Consider the following 18653-nt stretch of genomic DNA (forward strand, 5'->3'; position numbering starts at 1 on the left):
CGTGTCGTAACTCTGTCTGATGCACCCACGCCTAGCTTAGCACAGATCCTGGAGGTAACCAGCTCCATCTATGCTCCTAATAAGTGACAAAATAACGCCAACATTTTCCTATTTACATGTTGTGATTTGTATAGTCACAGCGTGTACGAATAACAAGGTCACATGAGACACAGCCATCTTCTAACCGTATACAAACTGGGAACTATATTCTCAGAAGGCAAAGCACTGCTACTTGGGTGGAGTGATTTGCTTGCAGAACTCCAGGCGAACTCTCTGCTCCTCACCACGGGGCTTCTCAGGTGCAAATCACTCTGCCCAAGTAGCAGAAGTATCAGTGCTTCACCCTTTCTGAGAATAGTTGTCAGTATGTATACGGTTAGAAGATGGCTGTTTCTCAGCAGCTAGCAGTGGGTGCGTCAGACACGCACGGAGATGAGAAGGGTATGTATGGACTTATCTAACTCTGGGGGATATGGGGAATAAGCTAAAGTCCCAATAAGTCGGTGTGTTCCTTAAGTGACCAGGAACACATTTGGAAGGCTAGAAGTTTTTCTTCTTAAAAATCTCTCAAATGTATTTATTTATTTATATACAATTTATTTAAGTATATTTTAAAATTATTTTTTTATTCTATTTATTTTAATTTATAAATGTTTATTTATTTTTGTATTTAATTTTAAATTTAACTGTTCAAAAGCGGACTTTCATGACTTTTAGATATATTAAGTTAGGTAAACTTAATGTAAGTGAGGCAATCAGCCACAAAATTTTTAAGTTTTGAGTCACATGTTTTTAAGTAAACAAACTCAACATATTTGACTAATGTGTACTTAAAACAATGACAACACAAACTAATAAACATTGAGTTTGGTTAACATAAACTGGTGTGGTTGTGTACTTATTTTTTTAAAGTTCTGTGAACTTATTCCTGTGGTTTGTAAACTCAAAACTTTTAAGTCATAATAACTGAAAATAATTGAGCTGCCTTAACAGAAAACTGTAAGTCATATTAACTGCAAATATTTGAGTTGAGTTAAATGAGCACTTTTAATTTAACTGTTATCAAAAGGTACATGTAGCAATTCATCCAACCTTTTAAGTTCTGGAAAATTTTGACTTTTAAGTTAATCAACTTAAAAAAATTGTGGCAACTGATTGCCTCACATTTTTTGAGTTCTGGTAACTTATTCGGGTTTACAGTGTGTAAATTATTCTTTGTGTGGCCATCGCCACGCCATCCATCTTTATATACAGTTTATGAATTGTATCTGCTCAGGTTAAAGCACCATGGCTGGCCCAACATCACCAGAACAAATCACAAATCTGAATCAGTTATCAAAAAATTCCTCAAACAGAGTTGCCAACTCTGGTCCTATGAAAGTAGCTCGCACTAGCTACAAAATTCGCTAAAAGTTGTCAGATAAGGTCATACACTCATTTGCATATTGGTGACATCATTGCACATTCATTTGCATAACGTTTAGTGGTTGTGTCGGTTACAGCGAGGGAGAGATCACCTAAAGCCATGTAAAAGGTAGATAGAGAAATCTTCAAATAATCACAAACTCACTACAGGGACATCATGTAGTATGGAAGTTCCAATCCAGAGAGTTTTAGAGTGAGAGTGTCAACGTAACCATAGAACTCACTACAACCTAACTCCCACTCCTGCGACAAGCGGCGTCCTGCTGCCTGCCCCACACCTACTGACTGCCTGAGAAAACAATATGAATTCATAGACAATATGACTTTGTGTGTGAGTGTGAGAGTGCAGGCAAGTCTACAGGGTCATCAGTTGGCCACCCTTTCAGTCAATGGTGTTTGGTTGAGACACTGAGAAGACTCAAAAGCGTTCCAGTGTCCCAGAACCAGAATGTTACAACACCTAACATAATGGAAATGGAAACAGAAACACCATGGCAGGATGGTTAGGCTATCTACCATGCATGCTGCCATCAACAGCAGCATACCCAATATACCAAACCAACCAACCAACTGACCAACCAACCAACTGACCAACCAACCGACAAACCAACTGACCAACCAACCAACCAACCGACCTACCTCAGCATGCACCATACACCTTTGTTCATAACATTACAGGATTAAACAGGGAAATTATAAAAATCATGTGGAAGTTTCTATATCTATGCAGTTGTTTGATTTTTATAAACTTAATCCAAAATAATAATGAACGGACAAGAATGGAGACTGATATCGTTTGGAAAGTAAACATACTTGTGTTTCTTTATGTCAATGATGCCATTCTTTTTGTTTCCCAGCCTCTCCACTGGGTTTAGCCTGTGAGGAAAAGAAATAGAAGTTTAGCCTATTTTGGTTTAATGTCAGGATCAATAACCATTTTGATGTTCTGTTTAGAAAGAAACAGCCAGGAAACTTGACACAAATATGAATAAATTAGTCTAACACATATGGCTTAATAATAAAGCATCAGCAGCATCTACACACGACAAAATAAATATAAATAAAATATTTTGCTTTGATTCACCGTACTTGCAGAGTCTCCGGATGAGGTCGTCTGGACGCTTCCCTATTCTCTTAGGGAAATCCACCTTCTCAATGCCATGGAGGACCATGGTGTAAATCTTTATGGGGTCTGAGCCAGCAAAGGGTGGGCTGGAACAGAAACAGCTTTTCAGATTTCCTGTTTATTGCAAAGGTAAAACTTCACAACAATGTTCAAAGGATGAGTTTACCATTTTGGGAATCATGTTTATTTGCTTTCTTTCTGAGAGTAAGATTAGAAGACCAAAGTTTCATGTCACAAATCGCATATTCTTAGACTTTAGACAGAGCCACGCTGGTTGTTTCCACCTGCTTCAAACCTTTATGCTAAGCTAGGCTAACCCAGCCTGACTCCAGCTCTGCATTTAACACACAGATTGGTATCTTCTCATCTCATTGTCTGAAAGAAAGTGAACAAGTGTATTTCTCAAAATGTTGAACTATTCCTTCAAAGACACAATGCAATACTAAATTACATGGAAAGCTGCAATATTAGCGTAACTGGACTTAATTAATCATCAAAAGGCCTCACTGGTACCTCACTGACAGAAAACAGTAGTGTCAGGGACTCTATTCGAACCTGACAGCATGTAGATGATGAATAACCCTAATTAATCATCATCTACATGCTTTATCTGGGTCTCAGATTGAATTGCTATCTTGATGACACTAAACTGCCTTGGTATCATCAAATCCATAGTTGTGAACATCAAATGTATATGCTTTAACATGTTTCAAGAAGTACACATCTCAAGAGTAGCAGATTCTCTCTAACTGACTCACTTGCCAGTGAGAAGTTCAAATATGAGGATTCCCAATGACCAGCAATCAGCCCCAAAGTCATGGCCTTTGTTCATAATGACTTCTGGGGCCACATACTCTGGAGTGCCACAGAATGTCCAGGTCTTCTTTCCAAGGCCGATGTTTTTAGCAAAGCCAAAGTCTGCCTGAGAAAATACATAGGACTTAGGAAAACAATACAGATTAATGATGAATAGCAGTCTTTAAAAGACATAACCCTAACAAGAATTCAGAGTGGCTTACCATTTTGACATAACCCTTAGCATCCAGTAGAAGGTTTTCAGGTTTCAGGTCTCTGTAGACGATGCCCATAGTGTGGAGGTAATCAAAGCCCTCTAAGACACAACCAGTACAGAACCTGGTTGTGGACTCATCAAAATAACTCCTAGTAGGTTATGAAAAGATCAACAAATTAATAGAACCCTATGAGCGGACACAGAGCCAACTAATGGCCAGTTTCAGGAAAACTAGGGCTGTTGCAGTTAATGTTCGGTCTCTTAACCCCTGAACCAATGGGACATCCCAGGAACAACTTAATGTAGAGCAGAAGCACATGGCAATCATGGTCTTCCCAACAAAATGTTACTTTGTATAGAGTTTACATGTGATTATAACATGTGCGTAATTGCTAGGTGGGTCACATTCCAACTAATGTACGACAGAGGGAAATTTGCGAACCAATTGTCATTCATCAATACTCAAGCTCATATTTTACTGTGTTTAATTATACTGATGTGAGGGCGATCTGGCTGCGACATCTGTCACCCCATTGCTCTCTAGGGTTTATTCGTGGGTGTCTTGTGACTCTGAGGTAGAATGGTCGCCCCATAACCACAAGGTTGGTGGATCAATCCCTGGCTCCTACGGCCACGTGTCAAAGTGTCCCTGAACCCCAAGTTGCTCAGTGGACAATGTATGTATAGCTGTCCCCTGCTCCTAATACTTATATGCTAAATGCAGTAATAGAATTTTACTACGTTTTACTATGTGTATGTGACGAATAAGGAATAAACTTTTTTTTGTACTTGGTCAGATAGAGGCAGCATTCATTGTACTAAACGTAGTGGTGTACAACAAAAGACACAAAAGAAGAAGATACTCCATGCATACGCGTGTGTGTATATGTGAGTGCACACCTTCCGGTAAAAATAGACAATGGAGCGGAGGCAAAGAGGTAGACAGAAAACAGACTGACGTAGGTTCCAAGACATTGTATTACTCACTCGCATAACAATATTGTTGGCAGTATATTGCATGTTGTGTTGAAATTCATTTATTTCAGAGTTTGAAGAAAAGTTTTTTTGTAGAACTTGGCTAGCAGTCAACCTCCATATCACTAGTTGTTGTTCTAAGGTCTGTGTCTCTCTTTGGGTTATTTGCTTCATTAAAACTAACATTGAGTGTATTGTATCCATTCATGGCCTCATGCAAATCCAAACAAAACTATTTCCCCTAAACTATTGCTAAAGACAGCACATACAGTAAGTACACAACAAGTTGCTTCACTCGATGATCAAGTTTTTTTAATAACCTTTTTGCTGTCTTTCGTTCGGCCTCTGTTAAGCTTGTTTGCAGTGATAGGCATACATTTTTCGGGTGCTCCACTTTTTATTACTTTTTATTATTTGATAGAAAACTTTTTCTGGGTCCAAAGAGAGCCCAGGTAGGTGAGTACTAAATACAATTTAATATTGTTTTTGGCTGAACTATTCCTTTAAGTTACTCTTTAAATATCAATCTATGGATCTTTTCATTTGTAGTTGTTATGAATGTAGCAAAAGCACCTACACTCACATATCCCGCAGAACAGTCCACAGCTCTCCACCAAGACACACCTCCAGCAGCATGTAGACAAACTTATCATCCCGAAATGTTCGGAATAACCTGAAATACATGCACAGACAGCCAAGAGACCCTTTGTTAACTTCTGCATTAAAAATACCTCATAATCAACTTGCTAGCATAGTAACAAAACATAGATAAAAAAACAAACTAAAATTAGGACCTCAAAATATAAATAATGATAGTCCCTGGCAATATGCTGTACATTGGTGGTGAACGTCCAGTAGAAATTGCATTCATGTTTTGTAATGGCATTGATTTCTTGTATTGGTAATGCAATCTGAAAATGTAATAATGATAAACATATACCAACAACATGCCTTATATTGGCTTATAAAAGGCCACCAAAAAAAGTGAAGCATTGCAGATTACAATTGCTGATGCAGCAGCTCTTCAGAGAAAGACTTTTGATGCAGGCTCTAAAATATCTCATTCTCTGAATCTAAGAATGCCGATTCTTATATGTTTCAGTGTTCATGGGTTGCATGAACACTGAAACGTATAAGAATCGGCATTCTTAGATTTAATTTAACACTGAGACCCCGTACAAAATCTCTGAACTAATAAGGAAGAAACTAACTGGTAGGACGAGTGTATTAGTAGTGTAGTGGGAGCGTGAACATACTACACTGAACACTACATTTTGGGTGAACTTTTCCCTTTTGAATGACAGTCAACAGACTGCTTGCACAAGGCCTTTGTTCTTTAAAGTCATAGTCCAGATAAATCTCAGTGCAGCGGTGGGACCTGGGTCAGCAGCATTCTCCTAGCAGGTTTCTTAGCAACTCCGGAGAAACCAAGACAGTGACCAGCCCCCATTTTATCTTCTTCTTAGGGAATACAAGGAGATTGATCCGATGGCTAACCTACCCATTCTCTAGCCTCTCTTGTTCAACATTTGATATGCTTTCACTAGCTTAGATTATGGAAAACAACTAAATATCTAAAAATCACACCTTGCTCTTCATTAAAAAAAGAAACCTGATGGGTAATGATGTTTGTGGCCCACACCTGATGATAAACACAGAGTTTGTTTGCTGAAGGATGTTTTTCTCAGAGTAGATGTGCTCCTGCTGTCTGGTGTCCACAATGTGCTTCTTCTTGATGCACTTCAGAGCAAAAGTTGTGTCCTCGTCTTTCAGCTTCACCTGAGAAACAGCAGAGAGGAGCTCATTGAGCAAACCACACAGAGGGACACTGGAAAAGTATATAACACAAAAACTAACAAACATAATTAACCAACATTGCTACAGTAAATGTGGAGGCTGATGTAGAAACTGTATACCCTCTAATGGCCACTAGAAGAACAATACTCTGATTGTAGTGAAGAGGCTAGGGGAAATCTCAGGCTTCTCTCATGATTTTCTAGAATGGCTTAAAAGCTACATGTCGCTTGAATGTTTGTCCTTGTGTTCCATGAAGTACATTGCCAGGATAAAGCCTGACAGGCTTTGCCCCTCCCCTTCTGCTATCTGTGTGTTACTGTTTCACAAGTCTCACATTGCCAGACCTTCCTCCACAGCGCTGCAGAGGAGGGTCTGGCTAGTCCACACAGCATTCTGGGATGGGAGAAAAACGTGCTCTGGTTTATTGGCATATCGCACCAATCACTGCAAAATAGTCTCAGGGAGGAACTTGTTTTGGTGGAACATGTACGTTCAAAAGTAGTTTTAGTCGTGCAACAGAAAACTCAGATTGGACAGATAGTCTAGCTAGCTGTCTGGATTTACCCTGCAGAGATCTGAGGAGTTGTTAACCATAGTCCTCACAAATCCACCGGAGGTTAGAACACCGACACAAAGGAAGAGGAAGGGGACGGACATAAAGAGGGACATCCAGCGGAATTTCCGGCAGCACCGGAACAATCCCGGAAATGAAATGTTATCGATATAGACTACTGTTGCATGTATCCCTTTTTACAGGAAACAACAACCTCCAATCTAACAAGATACACGTTGAAATTGACGAAGTTTTGATGACAATTTGGATAATGCAATAAGGCAGGCCTGCTTGGTTATTTCGATGAATGATTGTAAAGATTTACAAAGAATATGTTCACGGCATTTACTATTTAACAGGGATGTGCTAGCACGTTTGCCCACTGGTTATGAAAAGAAAGATACTTTGCATATCTATACCATGAGAGAGGCAAAAGCCTGATAAAGTTTCTTTACAACTTTTGCCCACAGGTTATGGAAAGTTTTATTTTCCGAGCATGGCCTATCGTCTGCAGCGAGCTAGCAACGATAACGTTAAACACATAGACATGGTGTAAAAAAGGCCATGGTTTTGGTTGTGTTTCCCTCACTAGCAGGAGAAGAACTAGCAGTCAAGGAGGGGTAACTGCAGCTCACAATGCAAGACAAAGAAAGGACGAAAAAATTGCTGCTGGCCAGTTCGGAGCTTAGCACCACCCAAGACAATTGTTATTGGTTTAAAGAAATAACCAACACAGAGCGTTTCTTTTCTACTCTCCCAGAATTCATGTGTGGTGTAGCCAGATCTTACTCCTGCTCTTTGAAAATAGGTCTTGCAATGCGACGCTATCCCTCACCCTATCATATCCACCGATCCAACCTGAGGATGATGTCACATACACTACCCCTTTTATTTTTGAGGATATATTTTTCAAAATACTTATTTTTTATCTGTTTGCTACATTGGTAATAATTTTACTCAAAAAGATGATGAACATGACTGACCCACTTAGTGAACATATCACTAACCAATAACAGGGTCAGGGATTGGCAAGACAAACATATCACCCGTAAACGCAACCCAGCTCAATCATTTCCAATATAAAAGGGGGGCTGACTAACGACAGGTGATAGTTAGGGCATTACACTTGGTCACCTTTCTCGGCATATTAACATATATTACAACCACTGTTTTAAGTTGTAATACTTTTACTCCAATTGGGCTTATTTAAGTAGTATTTGATCCAGGATTAGCAACAGAGCACGAGGAGCCACGTCTGCTCACCACGCCGCCATAACAGGAAGTCTAGTCGGGGCATTATAGTGTTACTGCAGCTCACCAGCTCCACTCGTCCAAATCCTCCCATGCCTAGTGTAGCTATGACCTCGAGCTCCTGAAAAGGCCGGTGTGGAGGCAGGAGAGCAATCTTCTCCCTCAGTCTCCTCAGCTCCTGGGCCTCTGCAGAATCAATCTGAGGTGAGTGGGGCCTGAGAGAGGAATAACACAGGACATGTGATTACATTTGGGTCCTTATTGCTTTTCAGCCTACACTGACACATTTGAAAACAAAACTTTAAATCAGTCTACCAGAAGTAAAACTGGAAATGCAATATGAGAATATGACATGCAATAAGTCACCACCATTATGATCTTACACAAAGACCTAATTAACATTTGTACAGCTGCACATGATTATTCAGGCTGTTCTCATGAACCATTCGTACCTATAGCTACGAAAAGTAATGCACTGTAATTCGTATGTATTCCAGGTATGTATTACTGTATGCTCCAGGTTGACTGCCGCTGTATAAAAACCGAGTGGTGGATGGGTCCTAAAACACAGGGCTTTCAAGCAAGGGAGCAGGGTCTGGTCCAGGAAGAAATTAAGGGAAAAGGGCACAGGTGTGTGTGTGTGTGTGTGTGTGTGTGTGTGTGTGTGTGTGTGTGTGTGTGTGTGTGTGTGTGTGTGTCCCGGGAGTACTACTTAAGGGGGCCGGTGTTTCGACCCAAACCACCATATTTTTTCTAATCTTAACTAGTTGTTTTGGTGTCTAAACTTAACTGTCGTCGCAACATGATGGTCACCTTTTGTTGGCTAAACTCAACTGCCACGGCCACTTTCATGACCGTCCCCTTATGGTGCTCTGTACCTACCTTACAGTCACCTTTTCTCGGCTAAATGATGCATTGTGCATGAGTTTTCGTACGATATCATACCTGTATATAAGAATGTGTTGGATTATTGTGTCATCCTGTTATTGTGCACTTACAGGGCATTTCTCCTCTCATCACTCCTGGAAAGCTCTTCCACGTATTCCTTCAGGTAAGACTGAAGTTCCTCATAAGTTCCCACCATTTGGTTGAAATTGCTGGAGAGGAGGAGGCAGGGGGCAAAGGCATGAACAACTTTTATTTCAGTGTGTGTGTGTGTGTGTGTGTGTATGTGTGTGTCTGTGTGTGTCTGTGTGTGTGTGTGTGTGTGTGTGTGTGTGTGTGTGCCTTGCCATTTCTAAGCACAGTATTGACTTTTCATTGCTATGCAGACATCTAACTCTATTTAACAATAGTATATAGTTATATTTTTGTTTAATTTTACATTTGTTTAATTTTGTTCTTGTCTATACATTTGTTAATTATTTGTTAGATAATCACAGCTAGCTACTTCCCAAACCAATATGTCATATTTTTAATAGATGCTTACTCTGTGGGGACCTGTCCACAGTTTTTGAAAGAGTCTAAATAATGACCTTTATCCCCAGATGGAAATGCATCTTTCACTGGCTCCAACTGTAAACCTATTAGCATACTCCCTGTGCATGCTTGGTAAGATACTTTATTATTTTAGTAAAAACGGCCTACTTAAAAAAGCACAGCATGCTTATAGACCAGGGCACTCTACTAGCACTACATTAGTACACATGACTGATCAATGTTTACACATGTGGATGACAGGAAACTAGTTGGGGGCTGTGCTCTTGGATTTTACTGCAGCATTTGATGTCACTGACCATAGTATTGTTATTGCCAGGCTTATTGCCAAAGGAGAGCTGGGCAATATATCAATATGTTATCTATATTGTGATATAGATTTAGATGTGTCTCTGCTTCTCTTCCTAGTCGTAAGATTCATCTACCAACCCTTATAGAGCTGGCTCAGCTCTTAGTTATGCTGTTATAGTTTTAGACTGCCGGGGGACTTCCTTTGACACACCGAGCTCCTCTCTCCTCTCTTTTTCCATCTGTGTGGATTCATGGCCCAGTAATGCATGTTACTAACTTATCTCTGGGGAGCTTACTCCCCGGAGTCCTTATGTTTTCTCGCCTCGCAGTTTTCCTTGGATTGGGGTGGCACCTAAATCATGGTTGCAGATGCCGCCGTGGTCCTGCTCAACACCATACTACGTCCCATTTCGCTCTGAACTCCTACAACTATTCTTTCTAGTCATAGTTCCATTATCTTTATTGTTACTATAATTGCAACTGTTCATCATATCAACTGCTATAATTATTATGAATCATATTTCTCTATATCTGTATATCTGTATCAGTGTCTCTGTGTCCCAACCGGCACCAGCAGATGTCTGCCCACTAAGAGCCTGGGTCTGTCCGAGGATTCTGCCAAAAAGGAAGTTTTTCCTCACTGTTGCACTAAATGCTTGCTCTTGGGGGAATTACTGGAATTGTTGGGTCTTTGTAAATTATAGCGTGTGGTCTACACCTCTATCTGTAAAGTGTCTTGAGATAACTCTTGTTATGATTTGATAGTATAAATAAAATTGAATTGAATATGAGACTAGATTTGTCTTAGATTTTGGATAAGTAAAGTGATATCATTTTCTGAATTTACCAGACTGTTCTAGCTGTTCTTTTATTCACCTTTACCCACTTCATTGTAGTCAGTATGTTCACATTACTGATGATTTTTTTATCAGTAATTAATCTTATTGTGTAAATATTTTGTGAAAGCAGTAATTGTCAACCCAACAATATTATCGAAATATCGATATTGAGGTATTGGGTCAAAAATATCCTGATATTGATGTTATATTGTCCAGCCCTACATCAAGGTTTTTCATGTTTAGCTATTGCCCTCTTCTCATCAAATGCCTAGTCAGATCCATAATCTTGTGTACTTATTTTCTGATCTGTCACTTTCTACAAAGATGCTGGGATCAGGGGCATCCACACTCCTTAATATATCCCTAGGAATACTATATACCAGTTATAGTAAGAGTAAACAGCAACAACAAAAAACAGTATCTAAAAGGTCTGGTATATGGGTCCAGGTGTACATAATACATAAACATCCAGCTACTCACTCTCTGTCCACCACCAGGCAGTGTGTGTCGTTCTCACTGCAGATGATGTTGGCTGAGCGCACATCCTCACTGTAAACATACAGGTACAGTTCAGTCAAACAAATAACACAAACCCACATGTACACTCTCACTCTCTGTTCTTGGCAGTGGCGGTTCTGGGGGCCTTGACCCCCCTCTGGCTCCCCTAACTGAGGCAAATATTTTCATACATTTTTCACCCAGACTTTATCCCCAAAGAGAGGATATGTGCAGTGATAAATAAAATGTAGGTTGACACTGAATAAGTATTGTTGTGTTTATTGTTACTGTATATGTGTTTCGGCATGTAACACTTGCGGTTTTTATTTGGTACCCCAAAAATCGCACGTGGCTCCAGTCTGGCCCCTCCATTAGAAATGGTCTAGAACTGCCACTTGTTCTCGGCCCTCTGCTCTTCCCTTTGTACATGTTACTTTTTGGCCAAATTATACACAGCCATGGTATTAATTTCCACTGCTATGCTGATGATACTCAGCTGTATGTGCCTATAGAGGCGGATGATCATTCCCACATTATTACATTAGAGGCCTGCTTGTCTGCTGTGAATGACTGGATGTCAAGTAATTTCTTGCTCCAACATTCAGATTAAACTGATCAAGTAGAGTCAATTTAGACAACTCAGTGATACGCAAAAGTCAGACAGCCAAGACTCTTGTGTTTGAGTCAACCCTTTCTTTTCATTAGCTCAAAAAAGAAATCACCAAAATCACCTTTTTTCACCTGTGCAACAAAGATAAAATCAGGTTTCTTTAATCCATGGCTGATACAAAAATCCTAATTCACACTTTTGTATCATCCAGACTGGATTATTAACCACATTACACCAGTTATAGCTTCCCTTCATTGGCTCCCGATCCATGGCAAATCAAACTTGAAAGTGCATCAGATTGTAAAAAAAATTGTAAACGAGCACGCCCCTTCCTACCTGCCTGACCTCCTTAAAGCTTGTGCTCCAATCAGGACTTTCTGTTCTCAAAATACAGGGCTCCTTTCTGTCCCCAGAGTTTAAAAGAAGTCAGCACAAAGTATGTACGTATGTATGTATGTATCATGTATCATGTAAGCCTAGTAGTTATAGTCCTGTCAGTCCTGCTGATGAGAATAATATGAACTCTCTGAAAGGCAGTTTTCAGGGGTAATCCAAAATATTACTATTTTTCTGCTTGGGGTGAAGATGTGTTAACATTCTGCGTTTCATTTTTACTTTTTGAATTTGTTTAGAGACTGCAGAAAATTCTGCAAAATTCTTCAGCCTTCTGTGAAGCTGTTGCTTGTACCTGATGAGAGCTTTTTCTCCAAAGTAGTCTCCAACTCCCAATGTCTTGATTTCCTGTGGTTCAGCCAACCCCTCTGTGCTTTGAGTTACTATGACCTACAGATATATAGAAAATATACAAACATATAGAATGAGGCACAATAACTAGTGTTTTAATCAGTGTTATTACCTCCGCCAAGGAGGTTATGTTTTCGGTTTGGTTTGTCTGTTTGTCAGCAGAATTATGGGAAAACTACTGGCCTGATCTTCAAGAAACTTGGTGGAAGTGTGTAGCATGGCCCAAGAAAGGAACCAATACATTTTCGAATGGATACACAAATTATTTTTTACTGCATTGCAACATTGTGAGATAAGTCATGCCTTGGCGGAGGTCTGCGCTATCCGAGTGCCCTTCTAGAATTGCTGTCTGTTTTATCATTGGAAAGAAATTCTTTCACTATTCGACTAACTGTATCAAGGCAAGGCAGGTTTATTTATATAGCATCTTATCATACACAGAGCTCATTCAAAGTGCTTTACAGGCAAAACACCAACAACAAACAGAAGTATACGATAAATGAAAGCACAGACATTTTATAAAGGTGCAGAGAAGTTAAAAAATAAAATAAATAAAAGTACTATAACACAAGACTAATTAAAAGCTGTGGAAAAGACAACAGTCTAGAGATGTGACGAGATTATAATGTGACAAGATTTCTCGTCGAGGTAAAAAGTGTCTTGCGATATCAGTACACAAAAGCAGAGCAGCAGCCTCGAAATTAGCATAGAAGATCCCCCTATTTGGTAGTTTGACTACTCGACTACTTTTTGGAAGTAGTTGATCACTACCAAACTGCAGCAGTCATGAACGCTGTAGTATATACGCAGCTATGTTCCATTTCCCATTCATATCTATATCACCAAGAAGAAACTCGAGATAGGACAAATATGAACCTTATCATTAAACTTGTTTATATTTTTGGCATGGTGTATTTTCTAGATTTGATGGATTTTGCATATCTCTTTATTAGGGCTGGGTACCAAATTCAATACTTTTTAGGCACCGACTGAATTGCCTCTAAAGTATCGAGTAACGTAAAATATCCTCGTCATTCAAAACCCAATTTCAATACCTAAGGAGTAAATCTCATCAACGTCAGTGAGCCAATCAGCATGCAGCGTGCTTCTTCCAAGATCTGATAATGTCTGTGATTGGCTGTCTAATGTTACACGTCAGGAACAAAAATAAAAAGATTTGTGCTGTACTGTGCAATGGTCTAATTTCTTTTTTTTTTTTTGTTAAATTGGTATCGAAATACGTTTTGTTTAGGAACCGGTATCGAAGTCACGGTATTGGTATCGCTACCGGTATCGGATAATTTTTAACGATACCCAGCCCTACTCTTTATATATTTTTTTATACATGCACCTTTATTGATATTGTATACATGTGTCAGGATGTGACTGTAGGCAGCTTTTCATTTTGTTCCCAAAGATGCATGTTTTGGTTAATTGCCCAGTTTGAGTTTTAGCAGTGTGTATTTTTCATTTGGTTTTAGTACTAGATGTGTTGCATGTGTTGTTATTTGCATGGTTTTGGGATTTGCTGTGTTTTTCTAATTGTTTGTTGGACAGGGAATTGGGATTATGAGAAGCAGCTGTGGTTGCCTGGACCCCCCACCTGTGACTGATGACATTTTTCAAATGTTACTGAACACAAGTACAGATTGAGAAAGGCCTAGTGGTTTATACTAACAACACCAGACTCCAACCAAATAATTGCTTTGAATTAAGAAGACATTAAGGCTTTAAGATGGTCACAACAACATTGTGCAGATGTCTCACCTCTCCTTTTGCGATAATAAAGAAAGTGTTCCCTTCTTCACCTTCTCGAATAATATACTCCCCTTTTTCAAAATAGTCCTGAAAAGACAAAAGGTCAGTCATTCTCTTTTCCACTTAGATACAATTTGAAAAAAACCCAGATTCAGTCACAAACAGATACTGCATGGAAGTGGATAGAATGAATAAAGATTACAAGCAAAAAATGTGGTGGAGTGGGAAATACTCACCACTTCAAGACAATCGACAACCTTGGCTAGTTTCTCCTCAGGCAGTCCTTGGAGCAGAGACACACTTACACACACCCCAGAGAAACAAAAACACACAATCATTATGTGTGTTAGATCATATACAGGGAAACTGCAAAACAATGTAAATGTCAAATTTAATAAAGAAAACCTTATGATGATAGGAGCTATTTAAATGTGGCTGTGTGTATAACAGGTGGACTTTGGCTGAAAATAGACAAATTGTATATCCTTAGGGATAAACATGAGAATTTGAGAGTGTGTTTTGTAAATGCATAACTGCTTTATAGTTCTGCACAGGTCTAAAACTCACACCTGAACCTGGCATGTACTGTAGCTACATCTTAAAGACCTGACCCGACTGTACCTGTCGTAAAGTCCCATTTGGAACTCAAACCTCATCTGAAAGTCAAAGCTATATTTAAGCATAATTTCATTGCTGATTGTTAGCATGCCAGGCTAATGCTACAAATCGTCTGCACGCTTTTCTGAGTTTGGAGTAATACTGCCAACCTCGCTGAAAACACTAGTTATATTGTAGTTGAGAGAAGACACACCGAGCTGGTCATTTGTGTTTGTACCTGCGCAGAAAGCTGAAGTACTCCTCATGTCTGGCCTGTGTGGTCCGCATCATGATGGTCTGGAACGTCTGGCGGTCCAGAGCCCAGATGTGAGACTGGGACACAGCTAGATGAGAATGGAACCATCAACAACTCATTAAACCTTTTGCTTTATCATCACTGTGGGGGATAGTTAAGGGTCCTTCTAAATAAATTGGGTACAGAGCATGAAAGACCTAAACACATTTCCCCCATGCACTTGGACAACAGATCTGATTGACTATCAAATGGTTTAGCAAATGAATTGAGAAAGATTTCAGATCTCCTTTTCTTTTGGCATCTCAGTTGGTAGTGCTACTCTAACATTCAACTTTATGTTCTGGTAAAATGTAAATAATGCAAATGAAAAACATTATATTTCTCAGCACAAATCAGTTGAACATTTTTCACCAGCTCTAATTTTATGAACAACCTGTTTTTTCATGTCCGAGGAAGAGTTCCTTATTTTGGGAGACAAGCTTTTTTTGTTTTATTTCAAATAATGAGATAAGAAGACCAGCTAGCTGTTTCCCTTGCTTCCTGTCTTTTGCTATCCACATCCTGACTCCAGCAGACAGACAGACAGACAGACAGACAGACAGATGGAGAGACAAACAGACGGTATTTCCAATAAAACAGTGTTTAACTATTCCTTTAAGACCATGTTTGCAACGATAAACAAAGAGCAAGGAATAATCTTTAAAATGTGATTCTAGAGCAACTAAGAAGAGGTATCTTTGAGGCTGCATTTGATTTTGCACAACCATCACACCAAACATGCATTTATTTTAATTTCCTCTTTAACTAAATCATCTTTATATTGTGATTATTGCACAGAAAAAAAACAAACATGAACACATAAAAAAGTCACAATAAGAAAGCAGAACTATTCAATAGATATTAATAGAGCATCATTTACATGTAAATTCATGATTCAATTTATAATAACTATTTTAAAATAACCTCTTTTTACATAGATTATAATTCAACGGTAATTATTGCTTATCCAGGCTCAATGGTTAGCCTACCTAAATGTTCATTTTACACTGTGCCTGCTTGCTCGGTGCAAGAGACTTGATAATGTTGAATAGCATCAGCACTGTGACAAATGATTCCATCTATAAAATGTACAACTTCCATTCGACATGAATTTAATCCTATTGGGTGATATAGTTACACAAAAGCTTGCAAGCATGAACATATCAGCACGTACAGTATGAGACATGGATGTGTAGGTTTAAAGTATATTTAATAACTCCCTGTGTGAATAATCATCTGCTCATGTAGCATACAGCCAGCAGGTGTATTATACTGTACATGATCTGGATATGGTTGTCAAACACACACACACACACACACACACACACACACACACGCACAGAGTGATGCACATATGTAATCCCAAAGGTGATCTGGATATGGTTGACACACACACACACACACACACACACACACACACACACACACACACACACACACACACACACACACACACACACACACACACACACACTCTTAGTACCAGGGAGTGATATGTAATCCCAAAGGTGAGACATAGTACTGTAAGAACCTTGACTGGTTTGGTCATATTTAAATTTTTTTTTTTTTTTTTTTTCAATGTTTATTTGTGTAGGGACAAGTATGTAGCATAGACTCACAGGTATATCTAAGCTAATTTGCAATGCATGTCCCTATATGGACCCTTTTTAGAATACGATAATTCAACACTTACATTAAAGACAGTAGAGAACACAAACTTATACATATAGATACATACCTTAAAATGCAAAAGTCATGCTCCTGTCACTCACCTTTGACAGTAGCTGTTCTCTTACAGTTGTACAGTATGGCCAGTTCTCCAAACGCTGTGCCAGGACGCATCTCCCCCAGCAGCTTCCCATTCTGGATGACCTCCAGCAAGCCATCTGCAGTTAGAACAACACAACATACAGTTCATACTCTTTTTATGATCTATATTTTCATTGGATACATATTGTTAACTCGAGCTAACATAGGATATTTATATATATAGATATAAAAGAGTAGAACGTTTTTCTTCCTTTACTGTGGAGGATGGCAATATTTGTACAGTCTGTAGAACACTCTAACTCCGGTGCAGACCAACTTTTGGAGTTCACATCAGAGCCAGTGAGCAGTCACAACAACAGCAGCATTTACCAAAGCTGAACTAGAACTATACTGCCACCTACGTAGTTCTGGTAGCAAGGTAACATGCAGTCTATATCAACGACGTTTCATTTCCAGGATTGTTCAGGTGCCGCCGGAGGTTCCACCAGATCTCCATTACCTTCCTCTTCCTTTGTGTTGGTGTTCTAAACTCTGGTGGATTTATGAGGACTATGGTTAACTGCTGTCCAATCTGAGTTTTTTGTTGCACGACTAAAACAACTTTTGTTTGGTATGTTCCACCAAAACAAGTTCATTCACAAGGCTATTTTGCAGAGGCACCATTGCTCCGTCCGGCGATTAGCCAAGATGATTGTGATTGGTTTAAAGAAATGCCAATAAACCAGAGCACGTTTTTCTCCCATCCAGGAATGGAGTGTGGACTAGCCCAGACAACCAGCCTTCCTTTATACTGTAATTATCTCAACATAATAACAACAATAATAGTACCAGTACTACAATATGTTATGGGATGTCAGTCCAGTGCAAAGTAACTTTAATTTTCTGTGAGTGATTTTTATGTATGTGAGGTATATGTGTGTATGTGTGTTTATTGTGTTATGGTTGTCTAGCTACTGAGCCTAAAATTTCCCTCGGGATGAATAAAGTATCTATCTATCTATTAAACAGATTTTCTATGCTGTATTCTTATAAAATGCCCCCCCTCATCCCTCCCACCCTGAACTTGATTATTGGTCCCCCTCCTGTGCCAGATAATTCCATCTCTTTCATTGCCACAACAACCTTTGTGACTTTTTTCTTCAGTGTTTTTTGCATGATTTTCGGTCTCTGGTTTCACCGCTTCTCACCAGTACCTCTCGTGTTTTTTCCAAAGTGCCTCGCTGCCAGCGCCAGCCACGAGGGCCGCTCTGCTCCAGTGTTTCCTCACCGTGCTCAGCCGGATTAGTGCCAGTCACCTGTCTGTCTCCTGTCGCCACCACCTGTGCCTTTAGGCTGCATTTTTCATATTAAAACTAAAAAACCCTCAAACCTGATTCTGCCTCTGCTTACCGTTTTAATTGCGATTTTGATTTCGGCTCCTAATGATCATAAAAAAAAATAATAATAATAATTAAGAAAACAGGATAATTTTACGTTTTGCAAGTAAACTCTAATTCTGTCTTGTGTTCTGAATGACAGATAATGTCATGACACATATTTGTATTATATTTGTTTTAGTTATGTTTTGCATTTCATTTTTTAATTGTTTTCAAAAGATTGTGAAGGTGCACTACAACAGTTGATGTTTTTTTTGTATTTATTGTTTAATTCTATTAAAGAAATTTTAATATATTTT

At 39.1% G+C, this 18653-nt stretch overlaps 1 protein-coding gene across 1 annotated transcript in view; it reads right to left on the bottom strand.

Annotated features, from left to right (window-relative positions):
* The window catches only part of LOC116050373 (cGMP-dependent protein kinase 2), a 37714-nt gene that overhangs the window by 6836 nt on the left and 12225 nt on the right, over nt 1-18653 (bottom strand). The window contains exons 5-18 of the mRNA XM_031300375.2: nt 16981-17094; nt 15152-15257; nt 14553-14616; nt 14326-14403; nt 12503-12597; nt 11187-11255; nt 9138-9236; nt 8207-8354; nt 6181-6317; nt 5122-5211; nt 3571-3712; nt 3310-3473; nt 2515-2637; nt 2239-2301 (exon numbers count right to left, since the gene is read on the bottom strand). Of these exons, the coding sequence (XP_031156235.1) occupies nt 2239-2301; nt 2515-2637; nt 3310-3473; nt 3571-3712; nt 5122-5211; nt 6181-6317; nt 8207-8354; nt 9138-9236; nt 11187-11255; nt 12503-12597; nt 14326-14403; nt 14553-14616; nt 15152-15257; nt 16981-17094 (1492 nt within the window). The remainder of the gene's footprint in view (nt 1-2238; nt 2302-2514; nt 2638-3309; nt 3474-3570; nt 3713-5121; nt 5212-6180; nt 6318-8206; nt 8355-9137; nt 9237-11186; nt 11256-12502; nt 12598-14325; nt 14404-14552; nt 14617-15151; nt 15258-16980; nt 17095-18653) is intronic.

The sequence above is a fragment of the Sander lucioperca genome, chromosome 7 (genome assembly GCF_008315115.2).
Source record: "Sander lucioperca isolate FBNREF2018 chromosome 7, SLUC_FBN_1.2, whole genome shotgun sequence".
NCBI classification, from domain to species: domain Eukaryota; kingdom Metazoa; phylum Chordata; class Actinopteri; order Perciformes; family Percidae; genus Sander; species Sander lucioperca.